Here is a 24,165-nt window from a genome sequence, read left to right on the forward strand (position 1 = left end):
AATATTTTCCCGTTAATGAGACATCTTTATCTTTATAATCTATCAGTATATTCCTTCTGAATTCCAAAAGATCGTGCCCAGTGGTTTTCAGCTTATTATGTCACCTTAAACTTCTTGGGCGGTGCTGTCCTTTTTTTATGATACTGCATGGAGTCTTGCTTAGACTCAGGTTCATAAGGATAAACCCAAGTTTCATCCCCATTAACAATCCAGGCCAATACACGATCTTCATCCGTTTTACAGACGTCTTCATGTTTTTAGTTTTCCTCCTGATTGAGTTGCTTGACTGTCGATAGTTCGAAGTCTAATGATTCAGTTAATATAAAACTTGGCATTTAGACTAATGAAGAGTCACAGAACACGTGACTACTAAAAACATCCTCGCCATTCTGCCCAATTAAAACGCATCCTCGTAAATCAGCCAACATGAATAAGCTTGGCAGCTCCTTGCATTTCTCGCAACTAAGCCTTTTTTGTTTTTTCTATTCCAGATATTATTCAAGGAATTGAAACTGAATTCATCACAGTTATTGAATAGCCCTTTGGCAAACAGGCACCTCTCGATTGGAACTGTGACTCGAAGCGGTGGCAGAAGATTACCACCCGATTTGAGAACAAATAAGGAATGCCTAGAAAAAGTAATGCACTTGCATCCTTTGCCAAAAGCAATTTTGGACTGGAGGAAAATTTCCTTTGCGACATCTAAGGTAAATAGCAGTTCTTTCCATTTGAGTTATTTAAAAAATAATAAGTGAGTTTATTTATTTATTTATTTTTTGCTGTTTAATTTTTGTAAGTGAGAGGAGTCCCCAACAAGCTTTATGTAAGGTTGCTTATGACTTGTTATGGGCAACCAACCAAAATCAATATTCCAGGAGTGCCATCAGTGGATTGTCGAAATAATGTCTTTCAAGGACACCCCCCCACCACATTTTTGCCATATGCTAGAAACTAGTCATTTAGCCTATGGGGGGAGTCCCAATTTTTGTGAGGATGAAAAGATAGCAAGTTCCCCCATATCATCCATATATTTCCACAAACTTGACAGTTTGTGCTCAGTGTCTTTTTCTTTCAGCATAGCATTATCCAAATTCTCAACAATCTTCTAGATCTGGAGTTATTCAACTAAGTATCTGCATTTACAGTCAAACCTCATTAACATGAACTCGACGGGGACGCCAAAATATTTCATGTTAACCGAATTTCGCGTTAACCGATTTCGACGTTTACAGAATTTTGTTAAGTTGACAAGGTTTTTTTGTTTTGTGTTTCAGGAAATATAGGTAGGAACCAAAGTACCTTTGTACAAAAGTGAACACCCAAGTCTTAAAATTTATAGTTTAAGTAAGAAACACCAGTAATTCCAAACAGGCAATGGCCATTCGGACCATTTATCTACAACAGCGCATTTTCAAACATCTGAATTTTCTTTGATCGCAAGACTGGATTTTTGCTGCAGTGTTGAGTGGTAAAAAAACACTTTCTCGCTTTTAAACCTTAAACCACTACATGGGCAGACCAGGTGTTCAGAATTAGACTTTTTTTTTTCACAATGAAATTTTAAATCTAATTTTACTAGCCACTTGGTGAAGATTTCACTGTTCATTCAAGCTTTTTTACTCTAAGCATAGTTTACAGCTAAAGTTCGTACTTTCTTGAAGCAATGTGGTTTTCCTCATTTTTCTACGCAAGGAGAGGAATTTTGCCATCCATGTTGCTTAAGTTCAACTGTAAATCTTTCGACTTTTAAAAGTAATTTCATGTAAAAGTATGGGGATTTTGTTTTTTCTCTTCCCTTTTTTTCTTCAAGACTTTAAAATTTTTTTCATCTTATGCAGGATTTCGTCTAAATCCTTTTCGTGTTGAGCGATTGTTTTAACAGTAACTTGTGGCTTTATCTGACTGGGAACGGCATTTATTTTGCATTAAGCGATATATCACGTTAAGAGAGTTCGTGTTAATGGGATTTGACTGTATCTGAAAATATTTTTAACTCTACTCAAGTGTTAGCTGTAGTTATTAACACTTATTTTGCTCAACTGAGTTAGGATTTTCAAATTAAAACTGTTACTTTAAGATACATTTAACAAACAATGAGGAGCACTTTGCTTACCTGATAGCTGATATTTTATTTTTGTAGCTATTTTGAAAAAAATCTTCATCATTATAACATTATGATTATGTAGATATTTATTTTGTGTTAAGAAAGCTTTGCCTTGCCATTTTAGTATAAGTAAGATAATCTATGCAAAATTTTACTGAACAATATTTTAGGTGTATGTACATACATGAAAAATTTAATAAATGCATGACATTCATTAACTTTTTATTATTATGTTTGATTTATATTTTTTGTTAATATTTTCTTGTACATTCTTGCAGAGTTAAGTAACTTTGGAATATGAGGGTCAGTCAATAAATAACGAGGCAGAGGCTATAAAACAGATTTTATTAGACATTCTTCAAAAATACTGACTAAAATTGTTTAAACACTTATCCCTCTGGGAAATTAGTCGCATAATTTTGTGCTTATAAAAGTCTTTTGGCTGCTACTCAAACCAGTTACGCATGCACTCTTTTACTTCATCGTCCAAATGAAATCGTTGTCCCCGAAGTGCCTTCTTAAGTTCCCCAAATATGTGGGATCGCATGGGGGATCTGGACTATAGGAGTTGTGATTTTAGACTTCCCACTTAAATTTCTCAGTAAAGTTCCTCTGTTGCATTAACTGTCTGTGATCTAGCGTTGTTGTGCAACAGGATGGCACGATGTGAAAGTTAACGGGGACCACACACAGCAAATGCAAAAAAAAGAGAACTTTTACAGAAATTTAAGTGGAAAATCTTGACATACCCCCCTTATAGTCCAGATCTATCCCCATGTGAATGTTATCCCACATCTTTGGGGAACTCAAGAAGGCACTTCGGGGACAACGATTTCATTCGAACAATGAAGTAAAGGAGTGTGTGCGTAATTGGTTCCAGCAGCATCCAAAAGACTTTTATGAGCACTTAGTTTTGTGACTAATTTCCCAGAGGTTAAGTATTTAAACAATTTCAGTCAGTATTTTTGAAGAATGTCGAATAAAATCTGTTTTATAGCCCATCTGCCTCGTTATTTATTGACTGACCCTAATATAATGAATTTCATCTTTATTTTAAGGTGTTGATGCCACTGTTGAGAGAAAATAAATTTAACAGCTTCCTTAACATGGATCGATTATATAGCACCTGCTATGTATACACTGTTACTGGGAGAATCAACATGCACACTCCGAATCTGCAGTTTGTTCCAAGAGATTTTAATGTTGACAGTCAAACAGATTCCAAAAATGACAAAGAGGAAGACGGCAGCTACACTGAAGAAGATATATTGCAGTATGGAGTCAGCCTTCGCAAGATGTTCATTCCTTCTTCAGGTTTGTTTCCTTTTCTTTCAATTAGTGCTTTTTTTTTTCCTTTCTTCTCTGTAACCGTTGATGTATAAAGGAAGGGGAGTTCGAAGTTTTCTTTCAAATGGTATCATTTCTTTGGATATAGAACTTGGATTATAACATTTTTAGCTGATTTTAAATGCAGTTTGCCTTAACCCTAGCTTAAGGGCGATAACTTGCTGCTTATGTGAGAGTGGGTCACATCTATCATGGCTTGATGATAAGCTGTTGAGTTTACTCATGGACTGATATGTATTCTTAATGTAGATTGTACTAGATTTTTAAAAGTTGTGTTTAAAATCTCTAATAAAATAAGTAAATAAATAATTTAAAAAAAAGAACATTAAAATTAATGAACATTCTCACTATCAAATAGCCAAAATAAATTATTTAAGACAATTGGTCATAAATTTGGGTCCTTTCACAATGTAACCTTGAATGGAAAAAAAACCTTGATTTGTTTTTTAAAATCTTTCACATGGGCATGTTTTCATCAATAGCTTGGGCATAACGCCCTGTAATGGTTGTACTGTTGCAGGATCCGTGACTGCATTCAAACCAACCAAACTGGATTTTAGGACTCGACCGATGCATCGGCGCCGATGGTTCAACAATTTAGCCATCGGCATCGGCGGCCGATGCTAACTTGCAGGAAACATCGGCCCATCGGCCTTAAAAACATCGAAAAGCCGATGGAATTGGCCGATGTTTTTGAAAAAAAGGACCTTTGTTTTTTTACTTTTTAATACAAAGTAAAAGGAGTTATTGTTTTCATACAAAATTGTTTACTTAAATTTCAGTATGAATTTCTATTTTAGTCACCCCTGAAAGAGATTTTAATACTGCATTCAGGTACCAAACAAGTTAGTTATTGCGTTATTTCTTGCGGCTGGATGTACGTATGTATCTCTCATAAGTCATAACTCAAAAATAATAAGCTGTAGAAGGCTAAATTTTCGCATGTTGGATGTGCGCTAGGGTGGAACGAAAAAAACAAAGTTTTTATTTTCGAATCGTAATAGTGCGGAAAAGTTGCCATTGGTGAAGACTTACAAAACAAAACAAAGATTTTTAAAATCGGATAATATCTTCCGATCCCGCAACGAGTCTGAATATTTGAAAAAATGGAAAATTTCGTGTTTTCTTAGTGATTTTTCAAAAATTTTGTTTTATGTTTCTTTTTAAGGCTCTAAGACGGAAAAGTTACGATTGGTGAAACCTTCAGAAATAAAAAAAAAAATTTGAAATCAAATAATACCTTCTGATCCAGAACCAAGCCTAAAAAATCGAAAAAGTTGAGGATTTCAGGATTTTTCCGAATTTTTAACATTTTTTGATCAATGTACTTTTTCAGGCTACAGAACGGAGAAGTTACGTTTAGTAAAGACTTCAAAGCGAAAAAAAAAAAACTTTTTGAAATAAAACAATATCTTCCGATCGTGCAAACGAATCTACATGCACTGTAAAAACGATTCAGAAACGTTCCTGGAAAATAATAGGCAGCTGATGTGCCCACTTTCTGCCAGTAACGTATCTCGCAAAAACCAGGAAAGTTTTCCGCTAAAATTCAGTAACCTTCCTGAAAAATTCAGAAATCTTTCCGTTTAAAGCCTTTGTGTCTCTGGAAGTTCAAACTTATATCTGGTAGGGATAATATTACAGCTTGGCACCTTCCTGATTTATCAAGACAGTGCCAAAAGCAGTACTGCAGGCATGGCCATAGCTAAATTAGAATTGCAATTCTGACAAAGGTTCGAAGTCCATACTTATTCGCTCCCTTTGGGAGTGTAATCAGCATGGACGAGCCGTAAACGACCTGAAGCCGATACACCTTATAAATACTCTCAATTAATATTTAAACTGGGAGCTAAAAGTATTTTTTTACAACAGAGAGAAGTCTGCATTCGTGCAACTTGTAGCAATTCAGGAAACTTTTTGTCCTTGATACGTGATATTTCCAGGAAGTGGATAAAACCATTAAAATCCCGAAAGGTTACACGGAAATAGTCAGTAATGTTTCTGAATTTTTTTACAGTGTGTTTGAAAAAATGTAAACTTTAAGCCCTTTTTCAGCTTTTTTTTTTCTTTTAGTTTAACGATCCTCATAAGTTTGGTATGAAATACTAATGGAAGAACGTTTGTTTATAAAACAAATGTGATATTTTAATACTAGAGCCTGCCTGTAAATTGTCCACATGGCCCTTTAATCCTGCGTTACTCATATTTGTTTCTGCCGCTTAGTACAGTGTATGCATCTAATATGCCCCATTAGCGAAATAAAGAACCGCAAAAATTTCACAGAAGGTGCCATTCATGTTTACAGAACAACTCAAACCTGTCGATACTTACCTGACAATCTAAAACAAGTAATTTACCTTGTCATTGAAAGAAACTCTTTCTTTGCGCATCCCGAAAACTTATTAATGGCAATGGTGTTTGATGAAAGGAGGCACATAAGAGAACTTTAAAAACGTCTTAAGAGCCAGAGAATCTGTTTCTAAAAGCAAAAGCATTAGAAACTTTGTCATTCCATCTCTAAATTTCGAAGCAGAAGGTTACACAGAGATTATTAATTGGAACACGACAAAGCTATCTTCTCCACCTTTTCTTCGAAAAGTTCCTAACAAAGACATTGAAAATCTTATTGCAACAGGCACTATACCCGACTGGGATATGAAACTATTCCGCTGCCATACGCAAGCTGTCGAAAGATGTGTGAAGCTAGTGACGGAGGCTTCACTCAAAGTGTGTGGATTTAAATCAAGAGATGGCTACTTAAGAGCAACATTGAAATCCAGATCAATTATGCCCGAATTTTCCAAAAAATCTGATTATAAATTAGCTTCAACAACTAACACTTAAAACAATAAGACTTGTATACTGGATTGTAAATTTGGTAAATATTTTATAACGTTTTATTATTTGAAAATGTTTCATTGTTGTAAAGAATGGTAGTTTTGCATAGTCAAGAAATAAATTAATGTTTATGTGTAATATAGGGTTTTTAAAAAGGCTTTTCCCTGTAACACCGGGGAAAAAAAACAAGAACAATTTTATTTTTAATCACTAAGAAAAGATGAAATTCTCCCTTTTTTTACTTTTCATGCTTGTTCCTGGATCAGAAGGTATTATTTGATTTCAATATGTTTTTTAAAATTTCTGAAGGCTTCACCAATCGTAACTTTTCCGTCTTAGAGTATTAAAAAGAAATGTTGGAGAATTTTTTTTAAAAAATCTCTAAGAACACATGAAATGTTCCATTTTTTCAAATTTTTAGGCTCGTTGCGGGATCGGAAGATATTATCCGATTTTAAAAATCTTTGTTTTGTTTTGTAAGTCTTCACCAATGGCAACTTTTCCGCACTATTACGATTCGAAAATAAAAACTTTGTTTTTTTCGTTCCACCCTAATGTGCGCACGCTCTATTTGTGCACTTCCCTTTTTGTTTTCGATCGGGTCTTTTGAAAAGCCTATTAACTGATGTTTTGTGGCTATTAATTACTTATTTCAATGCAAAACTAACATAGCGTCTCAGACTGACGATCATTTGGTGATGTATTGCAGAAATGGAGACCATGGAAACAAATATGAGATGGCGAAACCGGTTTTGTTTCATTTTGTTAGATTCCCGTTGAACCGACGATAATTTTTAATATTTCGATATTTGTAATATGAACCACAGTAATGCAGTCTTTTCTGTATCGCTTCGGCGGAGCTACAAGTTTGGGGCCCATCGAAATACATTTTGAGGCCCTATTTCTCTATCACAGAAGTTGTAAACATTTACCATAAGCATTTATTTGTAACTCCTGCGGTGCCCCTATGGTTATGGGGCCTCTCGCGCAATTGCAACTTATGCTATATTTTAAATCCGCCACTACACGTCAAAACAAACTCGGGTCAAGTTTTAAAAGGGTTTTTCTGCTGAATGTTTATGATTATTTTGAACTCTTTTTTTTACGACTATTTTTTGTATTTCCGAGAACACTTGCGTGCCCCTCCTCCCACTCCCTCAATTTCTGAAATATACTCTAGTTGTACTTCTGAGTTGTTTAAAACTAACACCATTCATAAAATTAGAGATTATCTTTTTAAGCTTTGTCTAATTCGGAAAACAAAGGGAGTTTTGAATTTTTTTCTTCGGAAGTGCTGAAGTAGATTCAGAAACTCTTCCGAGGCGTTGGTGGTAGCGGTTCTGTACTAAAAAAATTAAGCGATTCTTTAGTTTGGTCAAGAAATGTCATTTTGAGTATTTCTTATACTTGTTTCACCTATATTTTGTAATGCGCCATCTTTTTTGCATCATTAATAGCGATTGATTTTTTTTTCTGTTGCAAGTAACTATTTTTATGTATTTATTTAAAATCAATGAATAAGTTAATTTCGTTTTCATTATATGTTGAATAATATGTTATAGAAAAGTTTCAAGGATTTTCTATTATGCAAATTTTTGAATTTCAGAAAATTATTGTTAGATTGAAAAACTTAATTTGAACTTGTTTGTAGTGCTTCATAAAAGATTAAACAATCAAATTGTTCAATATTACGTGTGCAAACATCAGATCAAGTAGTATATGTATTCAGTTATTAACTTGGTGGTGTAAATATTGAGTTTGTTTATTGTAGCTGCGTTTTAAGAATCTCGCTGTTTTCATGGCTATTTCTTTTTCCCGCAAAATTTATGTCACTGTTATACATTTTATGAAAAATGCAAACTCTTCTACTCATATATTTTAAATAAGTATAAAAATATTCGTATTATGATTTAATATTGTACTTTATCTGTTACCTTTTTTGTTTGATTTGATGACTAAAAAATGTCTACGTGCAATCTTTCCACTTTAATTGCGTAATTTGTTGACGGTTTCATAGTTTTATTCTTATTTTTTTTTGAATGATTAAACAACATACTTTAATATTTTTTAACTATGTTTAGTTTACCTAAATCCATACATTATTACAATATTACTCAAATCTTAGTTATATGTTCAATTAAAAAAAATCAATTGTTTATTAAACAGTCTCCTTGTTTTTCTTCCCTTTTTTTGGCTGTTGTTCTTTGTCTTCCATCATACAGCAGTCAAAAAAGGAGAAGGATAACTACACCCTATACATATTGTACGTAGTACGATCCAAAAGTTCAGGGGACAAGCTGTATAAAACCTTACCCAGAATAGTTCACATTACCGAAGCACATCCACCTTTAAAAGGTCATCTTGAGGGACTATGTACTTTTGCCAGTGTTCGTATAACTTTTGGAAACACTCCTGGAAGCCATTTTTCGCTAACTTCTGTGGTGCAGCTTTATCTTCTCCTGACGGAAGAAAGCGGCGTCCATGCAAATGTTTTTTTTTTGCTGGGAACAGGTAAAAGTCACACGGAGCTAAGTCCGACGAAACGTTATGCTATTTGTTTGTCTTATCAGAGTATTGACTAATCGAACCGTGCATCCTCAACATGAAAGTCGCCTTCTTCCCCACGATGAAGTTAAAGCAGCAGCGCAAGAGGCCTTACAGGAGGTTGGGATAAATGTCTTCCATTAGTCCTTCTAAAAGCTACACGAACGTTGGCAGAAGTGCATAGTCGTTCAAGGTGACTATTTTGTAGATAGATGTACTTCTGTAATGTGAACTATTCACGGTAAATTTTTATACAACTTTTCCTCAAACTTTTAGATCATACTACGTACGTATGAGTTTTCAACTTACTATTTCATAACCTTTTTGAGTGACGTAAGTTGACGTGCATGAAGACATCACAAGAGAATTTGCGATAATTTACTAAGGAGACGTTCAAAATGGATATTTCGGTCATCTATGTGTTATTAGGTACATATGCATGTACATGTGCGCCAAAAAAACTTGTCAAGTTTAAATTAGATGATCGTAAAATAAAAATTTAGGTCGAAATCTGATTTTTTTGGGGGGGGGGATTACAATTCCTTATTCGTTGAAAGGAAGTAAAGTGAAATGAATCAATGATCCTTTAAATCCCTGACAATCTTATCAATTTTTTTCTGTTAGATTTTTTTTTTTTTTTGCCATCGGCCAACAGCATCGGCCATCAGCCATCGGCAATCGGCCATTTGGAGGAAAACAATCAGCAATCGGCCATCGGCCACCTTTGAACAATCGGCCAACAATCGGCATCGGCCCATCGGCCAAAAAATGCCATCGGTTGAGCCCTACTGGATTTATACCTTATAACATGGACAATGAGATACAAGATGATACAATTCCTTGCAGTTGAGCATTCATTGAGTTGTTCATTAGTTTCTTTTCATACATCACTAGTGGCCCATCCCGACTTTGTTCGGGTTAAAAAGCAATCTATCTTTAAAAAATATTATGCAGGTACTTTTAATTTAAAATTCAATAGTAAGCAACATTTTTTGTTTCGTTTTTATGAGATTTGCAACAAATTGATTCACCTCATTTCCTGATCAAGAGAGACTAACACATATCTTCTACTGAGCAATATAATCTTACCATGTGTAACGTTCATAAGAACTTTTCATTGGGAGTTGTAATCACTCAAATTGGAAAAGGAAATATGCAAGGACCATAAGGATGCAAGGAATACGAGCCAACTGATCTGCCGCAGGTGATGTAAGAACAACACTCCATGTCTAGATCATGTTATTCCGTAGTGATTTTAATTTGAGTTGAACTCCATTGCATAGGTTAGGCAAATTAATGTTACGAAATAAAATTATTGGGATATTGCCTTTAATTTCATAAGCATGAACAGAAGAACTGGGGAGTTAAGGTAATTATATAAGGAATTGTTTTAGATGATGCACAGTGTTGTTCTCAAAAACTATAGCCCTCTCGCATATCCAATGTAACTTTTTTGACAGACTTGGTCTCAAAATAAACATTGAGGATCAAATCATTCAGAGAGAATTTCTAAACTCATATATTTTGATAAAACACCTTTATGCAGGTATTTTTACTCACTTGTCATAAAAGACTATAGCAGTGTATATATCGGCAAGCGTTCCTCTAGGGTACCACACGAAGATTTTGGTGAAAGTCATTGTCAAATACAAATGTGACATCTCTTATAATTTTGTCTCATAAGTTTCTTGTGGAACATCCGGAGTCTTTCTGGAGGCTATATTCAAAGTAATTTAAATGTGGAAGGGTCCGTTTTTCCACCAAAGTCAAGTCCTGGCAGTTCCGTAAAAAACCATTGCAAAAGCTTATTGATCGAACTTTGGCTAGCGTTGAATTTATTAAGTTTTTCCATTTCCACTGGGAATGCTGATAAACATTAATTTGCATTCCTGGTTTTCATGCCCAAATTTTGTTTTAATAGAATTGTGTTTGTCCAATTCTCAACGGTGAATGCAAACAAAAGTCCAATATCAAGTTTCTGCTTCATTGACAATTGTTGCCTTTTATATAAATTAGACTTTGGTTTATATCGTTTGAAATTGAACGACAATCATTGTCCTGTATTTATTATTCGGTGTTCCTTCATTTGTTGATGTAAACATGAGTTCAGATGAGGAATGGATAGAACAGGACTAATTACTTTATTAACATCTTAAGAACATCACATTACACATATACATGCGGCTATTTACGTTACGGAACGTCCCGCCAAGCTAACGGTTGCAGTTCCAGTTAATCCATTTCCCCCATCCTTGCGATGCTGGTTACCATTAAGTTCTCAATACACGACATCTCCTTCCCCGTTACAAATCCAGCTCTGTGGAGGTCTCCTAAATCTGGTGGATCTCCAAAGCGGTGGTATATCTGGTGGCACAGGGTTGGTTGTTGGAGTGATGACATCGGTCACTGGTTCCTCCTGGCTGGTGTCAGCAGGCAAGATACCTGGTTCAGCTGATAACTCTTTTGAACTCGATGCTGCTTTTGCCTTTGCTGTTACAGTTGCAGAGTAGGACCTGGAATCCAGACGTTGAGTGGAAGTGACTCGTTCCCAGTCCTGGTTCTCTAGATCTCCACTCTCCCTCATTTGATCTACGTGCCGATGTCACAATTGCCCATTTATGTCAATGATGTAGTAAAGTTGTCCATCCCAGCTGATTACTTTCCCGAACTTCCACCTTTTCTCCCCATGGCGATAATTACGTACAGCTATGTTGTCATTGGTGAGGAAGCCACAATCTACGAACTGGAAGCTGTCCTTCCTGATTCTATCTTGGACCATTGCCTACAGATCTGGTTTGACCAAGATGATGCAGGTTCGGGTTTCCCGCTTCATCAGCAACATTGCCGGACTATGGACGGTGGTCATGTTCGGCGCTTTCTTGTACTGCATCAAGAAAGTGCTAAGCTTCTGTTGGATGGTGCCAGGATGTTCCATCATGGCTGGAAGAGATTGTTTGAGTGTGAACACATAACGTTCAGCCTGGCCTTTGCTGGAAGGCTTGAATGTAGCTGAAGGTTTATGTTTTATCCCATTTTGTCTCAGGAAATTCTGGAACTCATCGGACTTAAACTGTGGACCGTCATCAATAACTACCATCAGTGGAAATCCAAAGCTCGGGAAGCAGTCCCTTAGGCACTCTATCATTTTAAATGAGGTGGTACTCTTCATTAGATAAACTTCCAGCCATTTAGAATGTGCGTCAACAATGATGAGGTACATGTGTCTGAACAGTGGTCTAACAAAGTCAACATGAAGCCTTTCCCAAGATTTACTTGGATACTCCCAATGGTGAACCTTTGCCTTCTGGGGATCTGTTTTTATCTGGCACTCAGCTCTGGAATCGTTTTGGTACAACTCTTGATCCATACATGATGCAGCCATCCTGGAGACTGTATTCTATCTCCTTCCCCTTCAGTCCTTCTCCACTTCGAAATGCCTGCAACAGTGGTTTGCATTCTTCATCTTTCTCGGTTTCTTTGGCCAACTCCCTGGCCGTGACTGGGAGGGTCTCAATCTGTTGCAACTGGTAGAGCGTAACATCATCCGGCAACCTTGAGAGAAAATCCCCATTTCCGTGCTTCTTAGTGTTGCGGTAAATGATGTCAAATTGAAAGGATTGCTACGGCAAAGCATAATGTAAGTCTTGTTGAGGCCAAAATTGGTAGACCTTTCTTAGATTCAGAAATTGCTATTAATGGCTTGTGATCTGTTAGGAGGATAAATCTTTGTGCCTTTAGATATAGGTAGAATTTTTTAGCAGCCACACAATTGCAAGAACTTCCTTGTCAATCTGTGAATATTTTTTCTCTGCATTGTTAAGAGTGCTCGATGCAAATGCTATGGGTCTTTCTGTTCCATCGGACATTTTGTGGGATAGCACCGCTTCTAAGCCTACAGGGCTCGCATCGGTTGCCAAAGTAACAGGAAGTGCTGGGTCATAATGCACTAGAATTTATGGGGAACAAATTTCTTTTTTAATGTTTTGGAATGATTGCTCACAGTCCAGATAAATCTTGTGTTCTTTTTTTGTTAAATTATTTAGCGGATTAGCAATTGTGGCCAAATTTGGACAAAACTTCCCATACAATTGCACTAACCCTAGAAAACTTTGAACTTCTTGCACTTTTTTTGGCTTAGGGGCACTAGCAATTGCACAAATTTTTTCGTCTGTTTTATGCAAACCCTTGGAATTGATTTTATGACCCTATAATTTTATCTCTTTTTCAAAGAATTTACTTTTGCTCAAATTAAGCTTTAATCCCTGATCTTTGCATTTTTGGAAAAAAGTTTTTAGTCCCCCAAAATGTGCATTGTCAGTCGATCCTGTTATGCGAGCATCATCCATAAATACTTTTACCCCTCCCATTCTCTGGAACAGACTGTCTATGTAGTGCTGCCAAATAGCTGGAACCAGGTTTAGCCCATACATGAGTCTTTTGCATTTAAACAACCTTTTTGTGGTGTTAATTGTCAGGAGTTTTTGACTATCTTCATGCACCTTTAATTGCAAGTAGGAGTGCTTAAAATCTAATTTTGAAAAGTCTTTACCTCCATTTAAACACAAAACTATCTCCTCTAACCTTGGTAGAGGATGTTGTTGTACCATTAAGCTAGGGTTTACTGTTACCGAGTGGTCTTCAAATAGAGGTATTGACCCATCTGATTTTATGACTGGTACTACTGGCATTGCCCCATTCAGATGTCTCTACCTTTTCAATAATTCCTTCCCTTTCTACTCTGTCAATTTCTTTTTCGACACGATCTTTCAAAGTGAACAAACAGAACAGGTCTTGACCGACAAAATTTCGGCATAACATCTGACTTAAGTTCCAATTTGACCTCATAACTATTTATCTCCCCTAGTCATCAAAAAATTCTTTATAATCGTCTAACAATTTAGGAAGACTAACATTTGTTTCTACTTTGCATTTTTTTTATTGAGTTCCAATCTAATTTAATTTATACAACTATTCGCTACCTAAGATTGTATCTAAATATTCCTTTACAATATCCAAATTTAATTCATCATACATAATCTCATTATAAGTAACCTTTACCATTACATAACACATTTTAATAATTCTATCCCCTTTGTAGATTTTGAAAATTAATTTTGTAGGCTGAATTTTCTTCTTAGAAATTTTTCGAAAATTCTTCAGGGACATTACTGATACACTTCCTCCACCATCAATTTCGAAAGACACCCAATGACATTCTATTTGAACTTTAACCATTATCGGTTTACTTGATTCTGTTGTTCTGGCAGTGTATCTTCTGCGGATTGAATGATGTAAATAGGTACGAAAACAGTATCTTCAATTTCAGAAAAACTTTCTACCCCTACCTGCTTTTGCTTAACAGGTTTATTTGCTTTATTTAACTTGGCAGAAAAACATGCTTTCCCCAAATTGCCAATTTTATCGCATAAATTTCATTTATATGTCTTAAAATTACATTTATCTTTTGAATGATATGTTCCATTACATCGCAAGCACGATTTACTCATAGTTTTGCACCCAGCCTTTTGTTTATATTTGTTCTTCTTGAATTGCTTTTTTTTTTCCCACTCCCATCTCATGGGCATTTACCGCTTTATCCAAAAGCTCTGAAGTACTTTATAGGGCCTTTTCCATGGCCAAGGCAATTTTTAGTGTTCCCTCTAAATTAGTGTCATCATCCTCAAATATCCTATTTAGGATAGCTTTATCTCGCAAATACTTACAAAAACATCTCTCAGCATAACATTAAACATTCCTTCACCATACCAACATGGAATTGAGAGGGATCGTAACTCTGCCAAATACTCGTTTACTGTTTCCCCCTCCCGCTGCTTGCAATTTAAGAACAAATGCTTGCTTGGAATTATTAGTGGTTTCGGATTTAAATGGTCTTTGAGAGAACTTTTTAAACAATCAAAATCTTTATCTGATGGGTTATCAGGAGCGAGCAGATTCTTTAACGAATTATGCTTTTTGGGGGATAAATTTGAAATGAAAGCTAACCCACGATTTTTGTCCGGAACATTTTGGACCTTCAAATATGCTTCAAAGCATTCAAGGAACGAATCAAAGTTTTCCTGACCTTCTTCAAATTTTTCAAAATGGACTGAAACTTTAGAACTTTCATTTGATTTCGTTTCTGGCGTAACTGCCAATCTTTTCATTAATAACTTGTTTTGCCCAATTAATGATTGAATGAGCTCCTCCATGATAAATTTAATCAGAATATAGGATTACTAAACTTTTATCTTGACTGATTTCGGGTTTTACCCTAATTCATAAGATTCTTCAAAAGCACATTGGGAATTCGGAAGTAAAACTTCATTATTTCACAGGTTCTTATAAACATCTCATGGCCAACTGTCCTGTATTTATTATTCGGTGGTCCTTCATTTGTTGATGTAAACATGAGTTCAGATGAAGCATGGATAGAACAGGACTAATTACTTTAGTTACATCTTAAGAACATTACATTTCACACCTACACATGGCTATTTACATTACGGAATGCCCCGCTGAGCTAACCGTTGCAGTTCCAGTTAATTGGTTTCCCCCTTCCTTGAGATGCCGGTAACCATTAAGTTCTCAATACATGACAATCATAGTATTTCTGCTGACACTCTCCTTCCATTATGTTGTCTTAGATAAATTTTTCAAATGTTGGCTATAAAACAATAGAATCTAAAAGTTTAAAGGACCTTTAATCACTCCTACATTGTAATGCAAGACAATCTGTGGTTGTTTTTTACGTGTACAACAATAAGCAGTACGAAATATAAACTGGTAGCGAGGACAAAATTAGGGTTTAAAAAATTAGTACAAATACATTTATGCATAATTTATGGCTTATGTCACTCAGTACAAATGCACCTTTCATATAGTGAAAGAATTTTTCAAATAGGTGCTATACCGTTTCCACCTCTTGTGTAAAGATAACAAGAGAATACATGGTCTTTTAGAGACATTTAATGCAATCAATATTTACAGCTATATTAAAAATTACAGATTATTTAATGTTACAAAGATATTTTGAACTACAAGAGCCATAGTCCGTGACTCCCAACTCTCTGCTCTCCTAGTGTCTCCTCCTTTGACCTATTTATTTTCTCTTATGTATGGGGATTCATTTGGCGGGGAATGCACCCCTGTTTAAAACAGTCAGACGGTGTTGACAAAATGTGTAAAGATCTTCTCCTTCTGCTGTCTGAGGTTTCAACTGCGTTGACAGGGTGGTTGAAAAATGTTCCCTATAGTGTCACAGACATCATATCAAACCAATCGGAGAAATTTTATGTTCACAACAAATGTCCAGCTCCGGATAAAATTCAGCTATTTTGAAGATCTCATTTCGAACATTTCTCAGAAAACCGGAGCAAAAGCCGTATTTACGTGTGGTCCTATACTTATCCAGCTCCTATTCTGGTGACAGATATAAAACACCAGCGTAACATATGTTTTTCTCACGATGAGTGTGGTCTGGGAAAGAATTTCTAGATCGACCCCACACATTGAATCAAAATAGCAAACAACTGGAGGAATCTCATCGGTATAGGTGCATTGGTTCCGGAGATTACCTTGAACATATAAACGTACAAAAATTTGCTCTCTTTCTTTATAATATTAGCACAGATTTTATCCATGCTTCCAATTTTTATATCTTTGTATTCAGCATAGTTATTACCAGAACTATATGTGAAAGTACATCGAACTGCACATACATCTAGAATACTTTGCTGTTGTGTCGTTGATCTTACCTCACGAATAACAGTTCTTTATCTCATGAACCTCTCTGATCGCTCTGAGATAGATTCTCGATCTCTAGATGCTCTCATGCGTTCATTAATTTCTGCAAGTCGCTCTGAACATTGTGATGTTGATTCTTGAGATATTCGGGATGAAGAAGCTGCAGACATTTGCACTAAATGATCTTGCCTCTCTTCGTGACTTTCGTCAGCACGTCTTCTTCTTCCAGATCTGTTCGCCTAAGTATGTCTGCTGAGCTGAGATTTTTGTTTAGGCATAGTTAATTTCGATACAATACGATCTATATTATGAGTTTATGCGTATAAGAACGTATAACCATACGAAACTTAAACTGGCAGTCAGAATTTTTCTACTCAACGCAGCAATTTTCGATACAATACAGTTTAGATAAAATTTTATGTCTATAACAATAATATAATACAAAACTTAAACTGGTTGTCAAAAAAACTTCTTTAGAAAAAAAAATATATTATAGATAATTGTATGCATAATTTATAGCCTGTGCCACTCTGCAAGGATTTGCCTTTCATACAATGAATGGAGTTTTTGAAAAAGTGCAGTGGTTCTGGCAATTACCCAGAACATATAAACATACAAAGTAAACCCTCTGTCTTTATAATCTTAGTGTAGATGAAAAAACCGCAAAGGATAGCCCCAAAATGCATGCAAAATTAGAACTTTTAGAAACAGATTAATATCAACTATCTGCACTAATTGAATTCAAAAGCTAATTTGCTCGAAGCGAGTTTTAGGTACATTTCGTTTAAATAAATTTTGGTGCATAAACACTCTGTGACTCTAAATGGTTTGCAATGTCCACGGTGAATGAATGCCATATACCTTATCCTATGCAACCTCACATACATGTTAAAGCAGTTCTTATGCTGACCTCGTGAACTTTTTATTTCTTTGAGTCATTTCCATCACTCAGCGTTCAATTCAAAGAGAACCTTTAGCTATTTTATGAGTGCAAAGGAGGGACAAACAGTGCTTGTGTTTATGTTTATAAGAATAAAATGGTACGAAACATAAACTGGTGGCTTAGACAAACTATTGGTTTAAAAAAATAATATAGATACATATATGTATAATTTATAGCCTATCTCACTCAGTAACATTGCACCTTTCACATACTGAAAGAATGTTTCAAATAGCTGCAATGGTTCCAGAGATTACCTCGAACATATAAACATACAAAAATCTGGTCTCTCTCTTTATAATATTAGTATAGATATGTATTAGTGTTCTGCACGTGTAGTGCAAATGTAGCACGTACAGATAACAGAAAAGTCTTCTAGTAAACGTTCAGTTAGACTTATTGCACTGTGCATTTTTGCTTGTAAATTCCTACATACTTTTTGAACTAGTTCTGCCCGCACGGCTTTGCCCGTAATAGAAAAATTAAAAGGTCTTTTGGTTCACCTGTATATTTACAAATAATGTATGGTGAATTTTCTCGCCAATTGGCTTGTACCCATGTTATGGTTCCACATTATGATAATTTCGTATCTCGCCAATTGGCTTGTGCTCATGTTACGGTTCCAAGTTATGATAATTTCGTAATTTACTTGTCCATCTTATGATAATTTTGTACTTAAAACTGGAATAGAAAAAGAACCACATCGAATTTTGAAAAATCGCTTCAAGGTGCAAACCCCCCATGCTCCATACTAACTTTGCCAAATTTCATGAAAATCGGCCAAACGGTCTAGGTGCTATGCGCGTCACAGAGAGACTTTCAGCTTTATTATTAGTAAAGATAACAATCATGGCTGCTCAATGTACCTTCAAATAGGGTGACTTTGTGCCAGCATGGTGTGAGATTGTGCCACATCATATGTACCGATACCAATGCAAAGAGGTTCTATTAAGCTGCGCAAAAGATAAAACAGAGGCGAGCACATTTCAATCCTTCTGTTATAAAAACCACATATATTATCTCTTATGTTTATGCCACAGTCTGTGAATTTTTTAACCTTTACTGTCGCAAAGTCACCCCATTCAATGGTAGTTGAATTTTAATCCTTTTAACTAAGATAAATTCTCTCTAAGTTCTATGCAGTTAATATTTTGTTGTAAAATTTGCTATCATAAGAATATTGTTCCGCCTGTTCAAACTGAAAATTAGATATATTTTTCTTTTGAAACCTTTTATGAACACTGAAAAAGTTTTGTCAGGAAAATTACAAAATATATACTGATAACTGAAACTTTTTTGAAAATACATTTTTAGGTAGTCTTCTATTATCTGCTGATTATTCTCAACTGGAACTTCGTATACTAGCCCACTTATCTGGTGATTCAATTCTGATCAAATCTCTCAACAGTGGCGATGACATATTTACTCAAATTGCATCTACGTGGAAAAAAATGCCCATCGCATGCGTGTCTGATGAAATCAGGCAGCAAGCTAAAAAAGTAAAGCAAGTTTAACTTTTATTGAATTTCTCTCTTTTAAAGACAGCATTTTTTTTTTTTTTTTTTTGAATACTTAGAGTAACTGTAATGATGAATTTCAAGTAATGATAGGGAAGCAGAAACTCCATAAGTACTAAGCATAGTTTTATTTAGAATAAGACATTCCAGCCGGAAAAAAGCTCCTTTCTCAGGAACATTGAGCTTATACGATTGAACTCCAGAAAGCATCCCCGAATTTTTTTCTGGAATAATGAAGCATGTCTTGGAAGCTTTTAGAAAACTGAAGAAAAGCACAAATTAAATCAACTTTTGTAAGACTCCCACTACTAAGTTAGAACCTGGGTTCAGCAGCTTACTCACAGAATATTTTATCAACATGACCAGACTTGCAGTAATTCTGACAATATCTCATATTTTATTTCTCAAGAATACTTTTTGTTGATACACCATCACTTCCTTAATGCTTGTTTAAACTTCATAAGTAAAGCATGATTTCAAAGATTTTTTTCACCAAAATTGGGGAGAAATAAACAATTCCGATTTTGGCTGTGTTTTGAAAAATAATGGATTTTATAATACCTGCTTTCGACCTAAAAACATGGGGTGCTATCTTTTGAGAAGAAAGTGAAACTTTTTGATGATTGATTGGAAATATATTCTAAAGTATTTGTTTTTTCCCCCAACTTTTGAAGAAAAAAAAGGAAATATAGGGGATTGAGAGATAGAGGTTATGTTGCACATAATAATCAATCAAATGTCAAGAAATATCAAAGACTAACCAATATCGATTTGATGCATTTGCTATTTTACCTTGCATTTTATTAGAATTTAATGATACACTTTATATGCTAACTAACTACTGGCTATTTGAGCATGAAGGCTTTGCATGGGTCAGCTAGTTACGAACTTAATTTACTTGTGGTATTAGGCATTTAAATGTGTTTACTAGAAAAAGAAAATATTTCATCTTACTTAATAATTGTGTTTCTAGCATTGAAGTCCTTAGCATCAGCTAGTTTATGGTAAGAAGTGACTGCTGATTAGTTAAATGCAAGGACAATTATCATTCCAAATGTAGCTAAGAAAAGGGTGAGTGGTCAAACAAACAAATTGATGTTGATATTTCTCGACATGGTGACCAATTATTATACTGCGTAACATAACCTCCCTCTCCAAAATTGTGAAGAAAAAACCCAAAACTGAAGAATACAGTAAGCTGTCGGATTATCCGCAGGTCTTTTCACATTTTTCTTTTTAATGGTGATGATTTACGGCTAACCGACTTTTTTGTAAAAATTTAAGATGTGTACTAATATCAAATTCATTGTGTTATTGTTCATTTTTAGCTATTACATATATTTTTTACTTTCAATGTTATCGTTTTTAGCTATAATTTAAATACATGCAATATACGAGTGTCCACAGTATGGTGAGGTTCGATTCATAAATTGAAGGCAAAGCTTGGCTTATCGTTGGTGAGATAAATTTACTTTTTCTACCAGTTTTTGGCACAATCAACTTCAATGAGATGACATCTGCCTCCATCTCGGTTATTCACTAATCCTGACTGATGAGTTCTAATAAAAAAGAAAATGCAGTCTCTGGATGTGATAACCGGGCGTCTGGTATATTGTATGCAGTTCTGCTGTAAAGGGGCGGTAACTTACTGCTAAATATAGTTTTAATGTATGTGTGAGTGTCATTCATATTTTTTACCTATTATATACACTAATATCGTCTTTAATCTATTGTTCGGATTATCCGCGGTTTTTGCTTATCCACAGTTAAAATGCCACCATATTCTGTGGATAATTGGGAGTTTACTATATTTTTTAATCAATCATCAAAAAGTTTCACTTTCTTCTCAATAGATGGGGAATGTTGTTCTTAGGTCAGCAGTGGATATTCAAAAAAAAAAAAAAAAAAAATTATAAATAAAAATAAATAAATAAATAAATAAATAATAATGTAATTTTTCAAAACACAGCCAAAATGCTTAATTTTGTGACTTTTCTTGATGTTTTGGAGGACTTCAAGACCTCATATTTTGTTAATGGGAACACAAGTGCAAATAATTTATGCACTAAAAACATGTTTTGCTATGCTCTTTGGAATGCTACTTATTTATGTTTTTAAAAGTTATTACACCATTGTATGGTGTTTCCTGGTTAGGAGCTTAGGAATGCTAAGTTTAAAAATTAAAGTTTTATGTGCTCAAAACCAATAATTTAAGTAACTGAGGTCCTCTAAAAAACTTAAAGGTTGTATCTGTAACAATTAAATCCATAATGGCACAAAAAACAAAAAAAGAAATCTTTCAAATGTTTTTAACTTGCTTATCATTAAAGCATAGTTAGTTACATTTTCAGTAAAAAATTTTAAGTTCAGAAATCAGTCAGCTTCGATCAGAAATGGTTAATTTTCTCATGAATCTTGCAGATTTGTTACGGTATAATATATGGAATGGGTGCCAAAGCACTTTCTCACCAGTTAAAGACTACAGAAGATGAAGCTGAGTTTTTTATGAAGACTTTTAAAGCATCATATCCAGGTAAGAAATTCAACCACCTTATTAAATTCTGTCTGTGTGTCTGTTTTTCTCTTTCTTAGTTGAGCATATTCTTGAGGATGGCCAAAAGTCTAATGTCGAGACTAGTACTGTCAGATTTAGAAATTATGTGGGATACTTTTGGCTCAGTCTCATCTCTTTGGGATTTTAATAAATAGATTAATTTAAAATACTTCTATTCTTTTTGCTAATATGAGAAAATTTTGGGACTTTACTGAACAGAGAGATTAGGTAAAAAGGCACCTATGTTTGTTTTTTGCAAATGTACAGGGGAAAAGCCCCTGTACATTTGCAAAAGTGTGCATTTTTTTTCGAATCAAAAGGGCTAATTTATCTGCATAAAATAAAATGTGTTTAAATTATTGCAGTTCTTCTTAAAATACCATAAAAAATTTACCACAGATGTCAAAGGTACCAAATAGCATAGCTGCGAAATATTCCAATTTGTTTGAGAAGCTCCTGAATTTTTATGCCCTTCTCCCAAAGTAATGATGCAAATACCTCTTGAATGTTCCTCTAAGCACAGAAATTCCCCAAAAAGGGATTTTTTTAATAATTAGAATTTCTGGAAATATCCCTGCAAGAAGAAACCTTTTGAAAGTTTTGTAAGTCTGTTCTTATTTCTGAAACATTGTTTTATTTATTTATTTTTTTTTTAACTTCTCAAAAATGTTTTCTAAATTTTCTTCTGAACTATCAAAAGTTTTACCTGGACCAAAGAATGTTTATTATCCCTTACGAGAAAAAAGAAACTTATGACTCTCCCAAAACTTTTTTTTTTCATGCCTAAAAGTTGAAGATTATTTTTTAAACTTCAAATTAGTAAAAATAGTAATCTCAAATTCTGAATTTCGTGTCCTGCTGTATTTTTTAATGTTGAATTTCTGGTTCTGAAACCCCAAGTTATGCTTTAACAATCTTTTTTACACATAGACTTTTTTTGCTAAATTTATTTACGTAAAATCTCCAAAAATTTAACTGTCTTAAATTGAGCAAATTATGTAATTGCATTTTGCGAACAATTTACAAGAAAACTATACTATGTATTTCTTCTGAAAATGTTTTTTTATACATGTGCATCAAATGAAGACACGGAAAGTGATCCCTTATAGTTTTAAAAGTTGATTAAGTGAATAACTTGTGTATATCAATGATTTGGTGCAGAAATGTGGTGACATTTTTTATGTGTTTATTTACAGCACTTTCAGAATACTTGAAGACAATTGTTGAAAGCTGTCAAGCGCAAGGCTGTGTCTATACAATCAATAAGCGTTGTCGACAAATATCACTTATCAACAGTGAATTCCCAGGAGAAAGAGCTCAAGCTGAGCGTCAAGCTATAAACACAACTATCCAAGGATCTGCTGCTGACATCATTAAGGCAGCCATGGTAAGGATTGAGGAGGAACTAACTGCAGCATTTCCTGACACCTCAGGACCTTGTTTTTCATCAACAAAAAAAGGTATGATAAATTTCATTGTTAATTACTAGATGTTTTATTATTCTAATGTTTCTGTTGATATTTTTTCAATATAAACTTGATTCTGTTGCAGTTGTATTCATGGACACATTTCATTTAGGATAGCATTTTTGATTTGGAGGGACTAATTTCTTAATATATAAATACTAGTGGCACCCGCACGGCTTCGCCTGTAATAGAAAAATTAAAGGTCTTTTGGTTCGCCTGTATATTCACAAATAATGTATGGTGAATTTTCTCGCCAATTGGCTTGTACCGACCTTACAGTTCCACGTTATGATAATTTCGTATCTCGCCAATTGGCTTGTGCCCATGTTACGGTTCCACGTTATGATAATTTCGTAATTTATGATAGTTTTTTTCTTAAAATTTGAATAAAAAAAGAACCACATCGAATTTTCGAAAAATCGCTTCGAGGTGCACACCCCCATGCTGCATACTAACTTTGTGCCAAATTTCATGAAAATCGGCCGAACGGTTTAGGCGCTATGCGCGTCACAGACATCCTACAGACATCCAGACATCCTCCGGACAGAGAGTCTTTCTGCTTCATTATTAGTAATAAATAAGCTATTAAAATCTGTAAACTTTGATTGTCTGACCAGGGTTGAGACAGCTGCCATCAGATTTGGAAATTCACATTAAAGTTATAAAAACCTAAATTTGTATTTTGACATATATGTTTTGAGTTAATGGTTAGATTTTTATTCAAACTCATAAAAGCATTTTTATTCAGATTAATTTATTCAAAATCATCGTACAAAGTTGGAAATGGGCGGAATGCGTTCCTCTTAAAATTTCGAATGAATCAGTGCCTCGTTCGACTCTCAACTCCTAGTGACTGTAACAGATATGAGGTTTCGGACAATGTGCACATATTTTAATCGAAGTTTTTCAACAATATGCTTAGGGTTTTAAACCCTGCCCCATTTTATGTTTTCCTGCTTGGAAAGTTTTTATCACTGGTTCGACAGAAAATGCATAGTTTTAGTTCGGCCGTAATGTAAGATTAAAAAAAAAATTTTTTTTCTTTTAAGCATTGAAATCAGTTACAAATATGCATTGATAACAACAAAGCTCTACTAGTTTAAGACTGCAAG

General features: G+C 34.7%; 1 protein-coding gene across 1 annotated transcript in view; it reads left to right on the forward strand.

Moving 5' to 3' along the window:
* LOC129230143 (DNA polymerase theta-like) overlaps nt 1-24,165 on the forward strand; it is a 63,392-nt gene that overhangs the window by 38,842 nt on the left and 385 nt on the right. Inside the window, 5 exon segments of the mRNA XM_054864546.1 lie at nt 492-707; nt 3,163-3,418; nt 18,831-19,015; nt 21,455-21,566; nt 22,784-23,047. Of these exon segments, the coding sequence (XP_054720521.1) occupies nt 492-707; nt 3,163-3,418; nt 18,831-19,015; nt 21,455-21,566; nt 22,784-23,047 (1,033 nt within the window).

This window comes from Uloborus diversus, chromosome 9 (genome assembly GCF_026930045.1).
Source record: "Uloborus diversus isolate 005 chromosome 9, Udiv.v.3.1, whole genome shotgun sequence".
Taxonomy (NCBI): Eukaryota; Metazoa; Arthropoda; class Arachnida; order Araneae; family Uloboridae; genus Uloborus; species Uloborus diversus.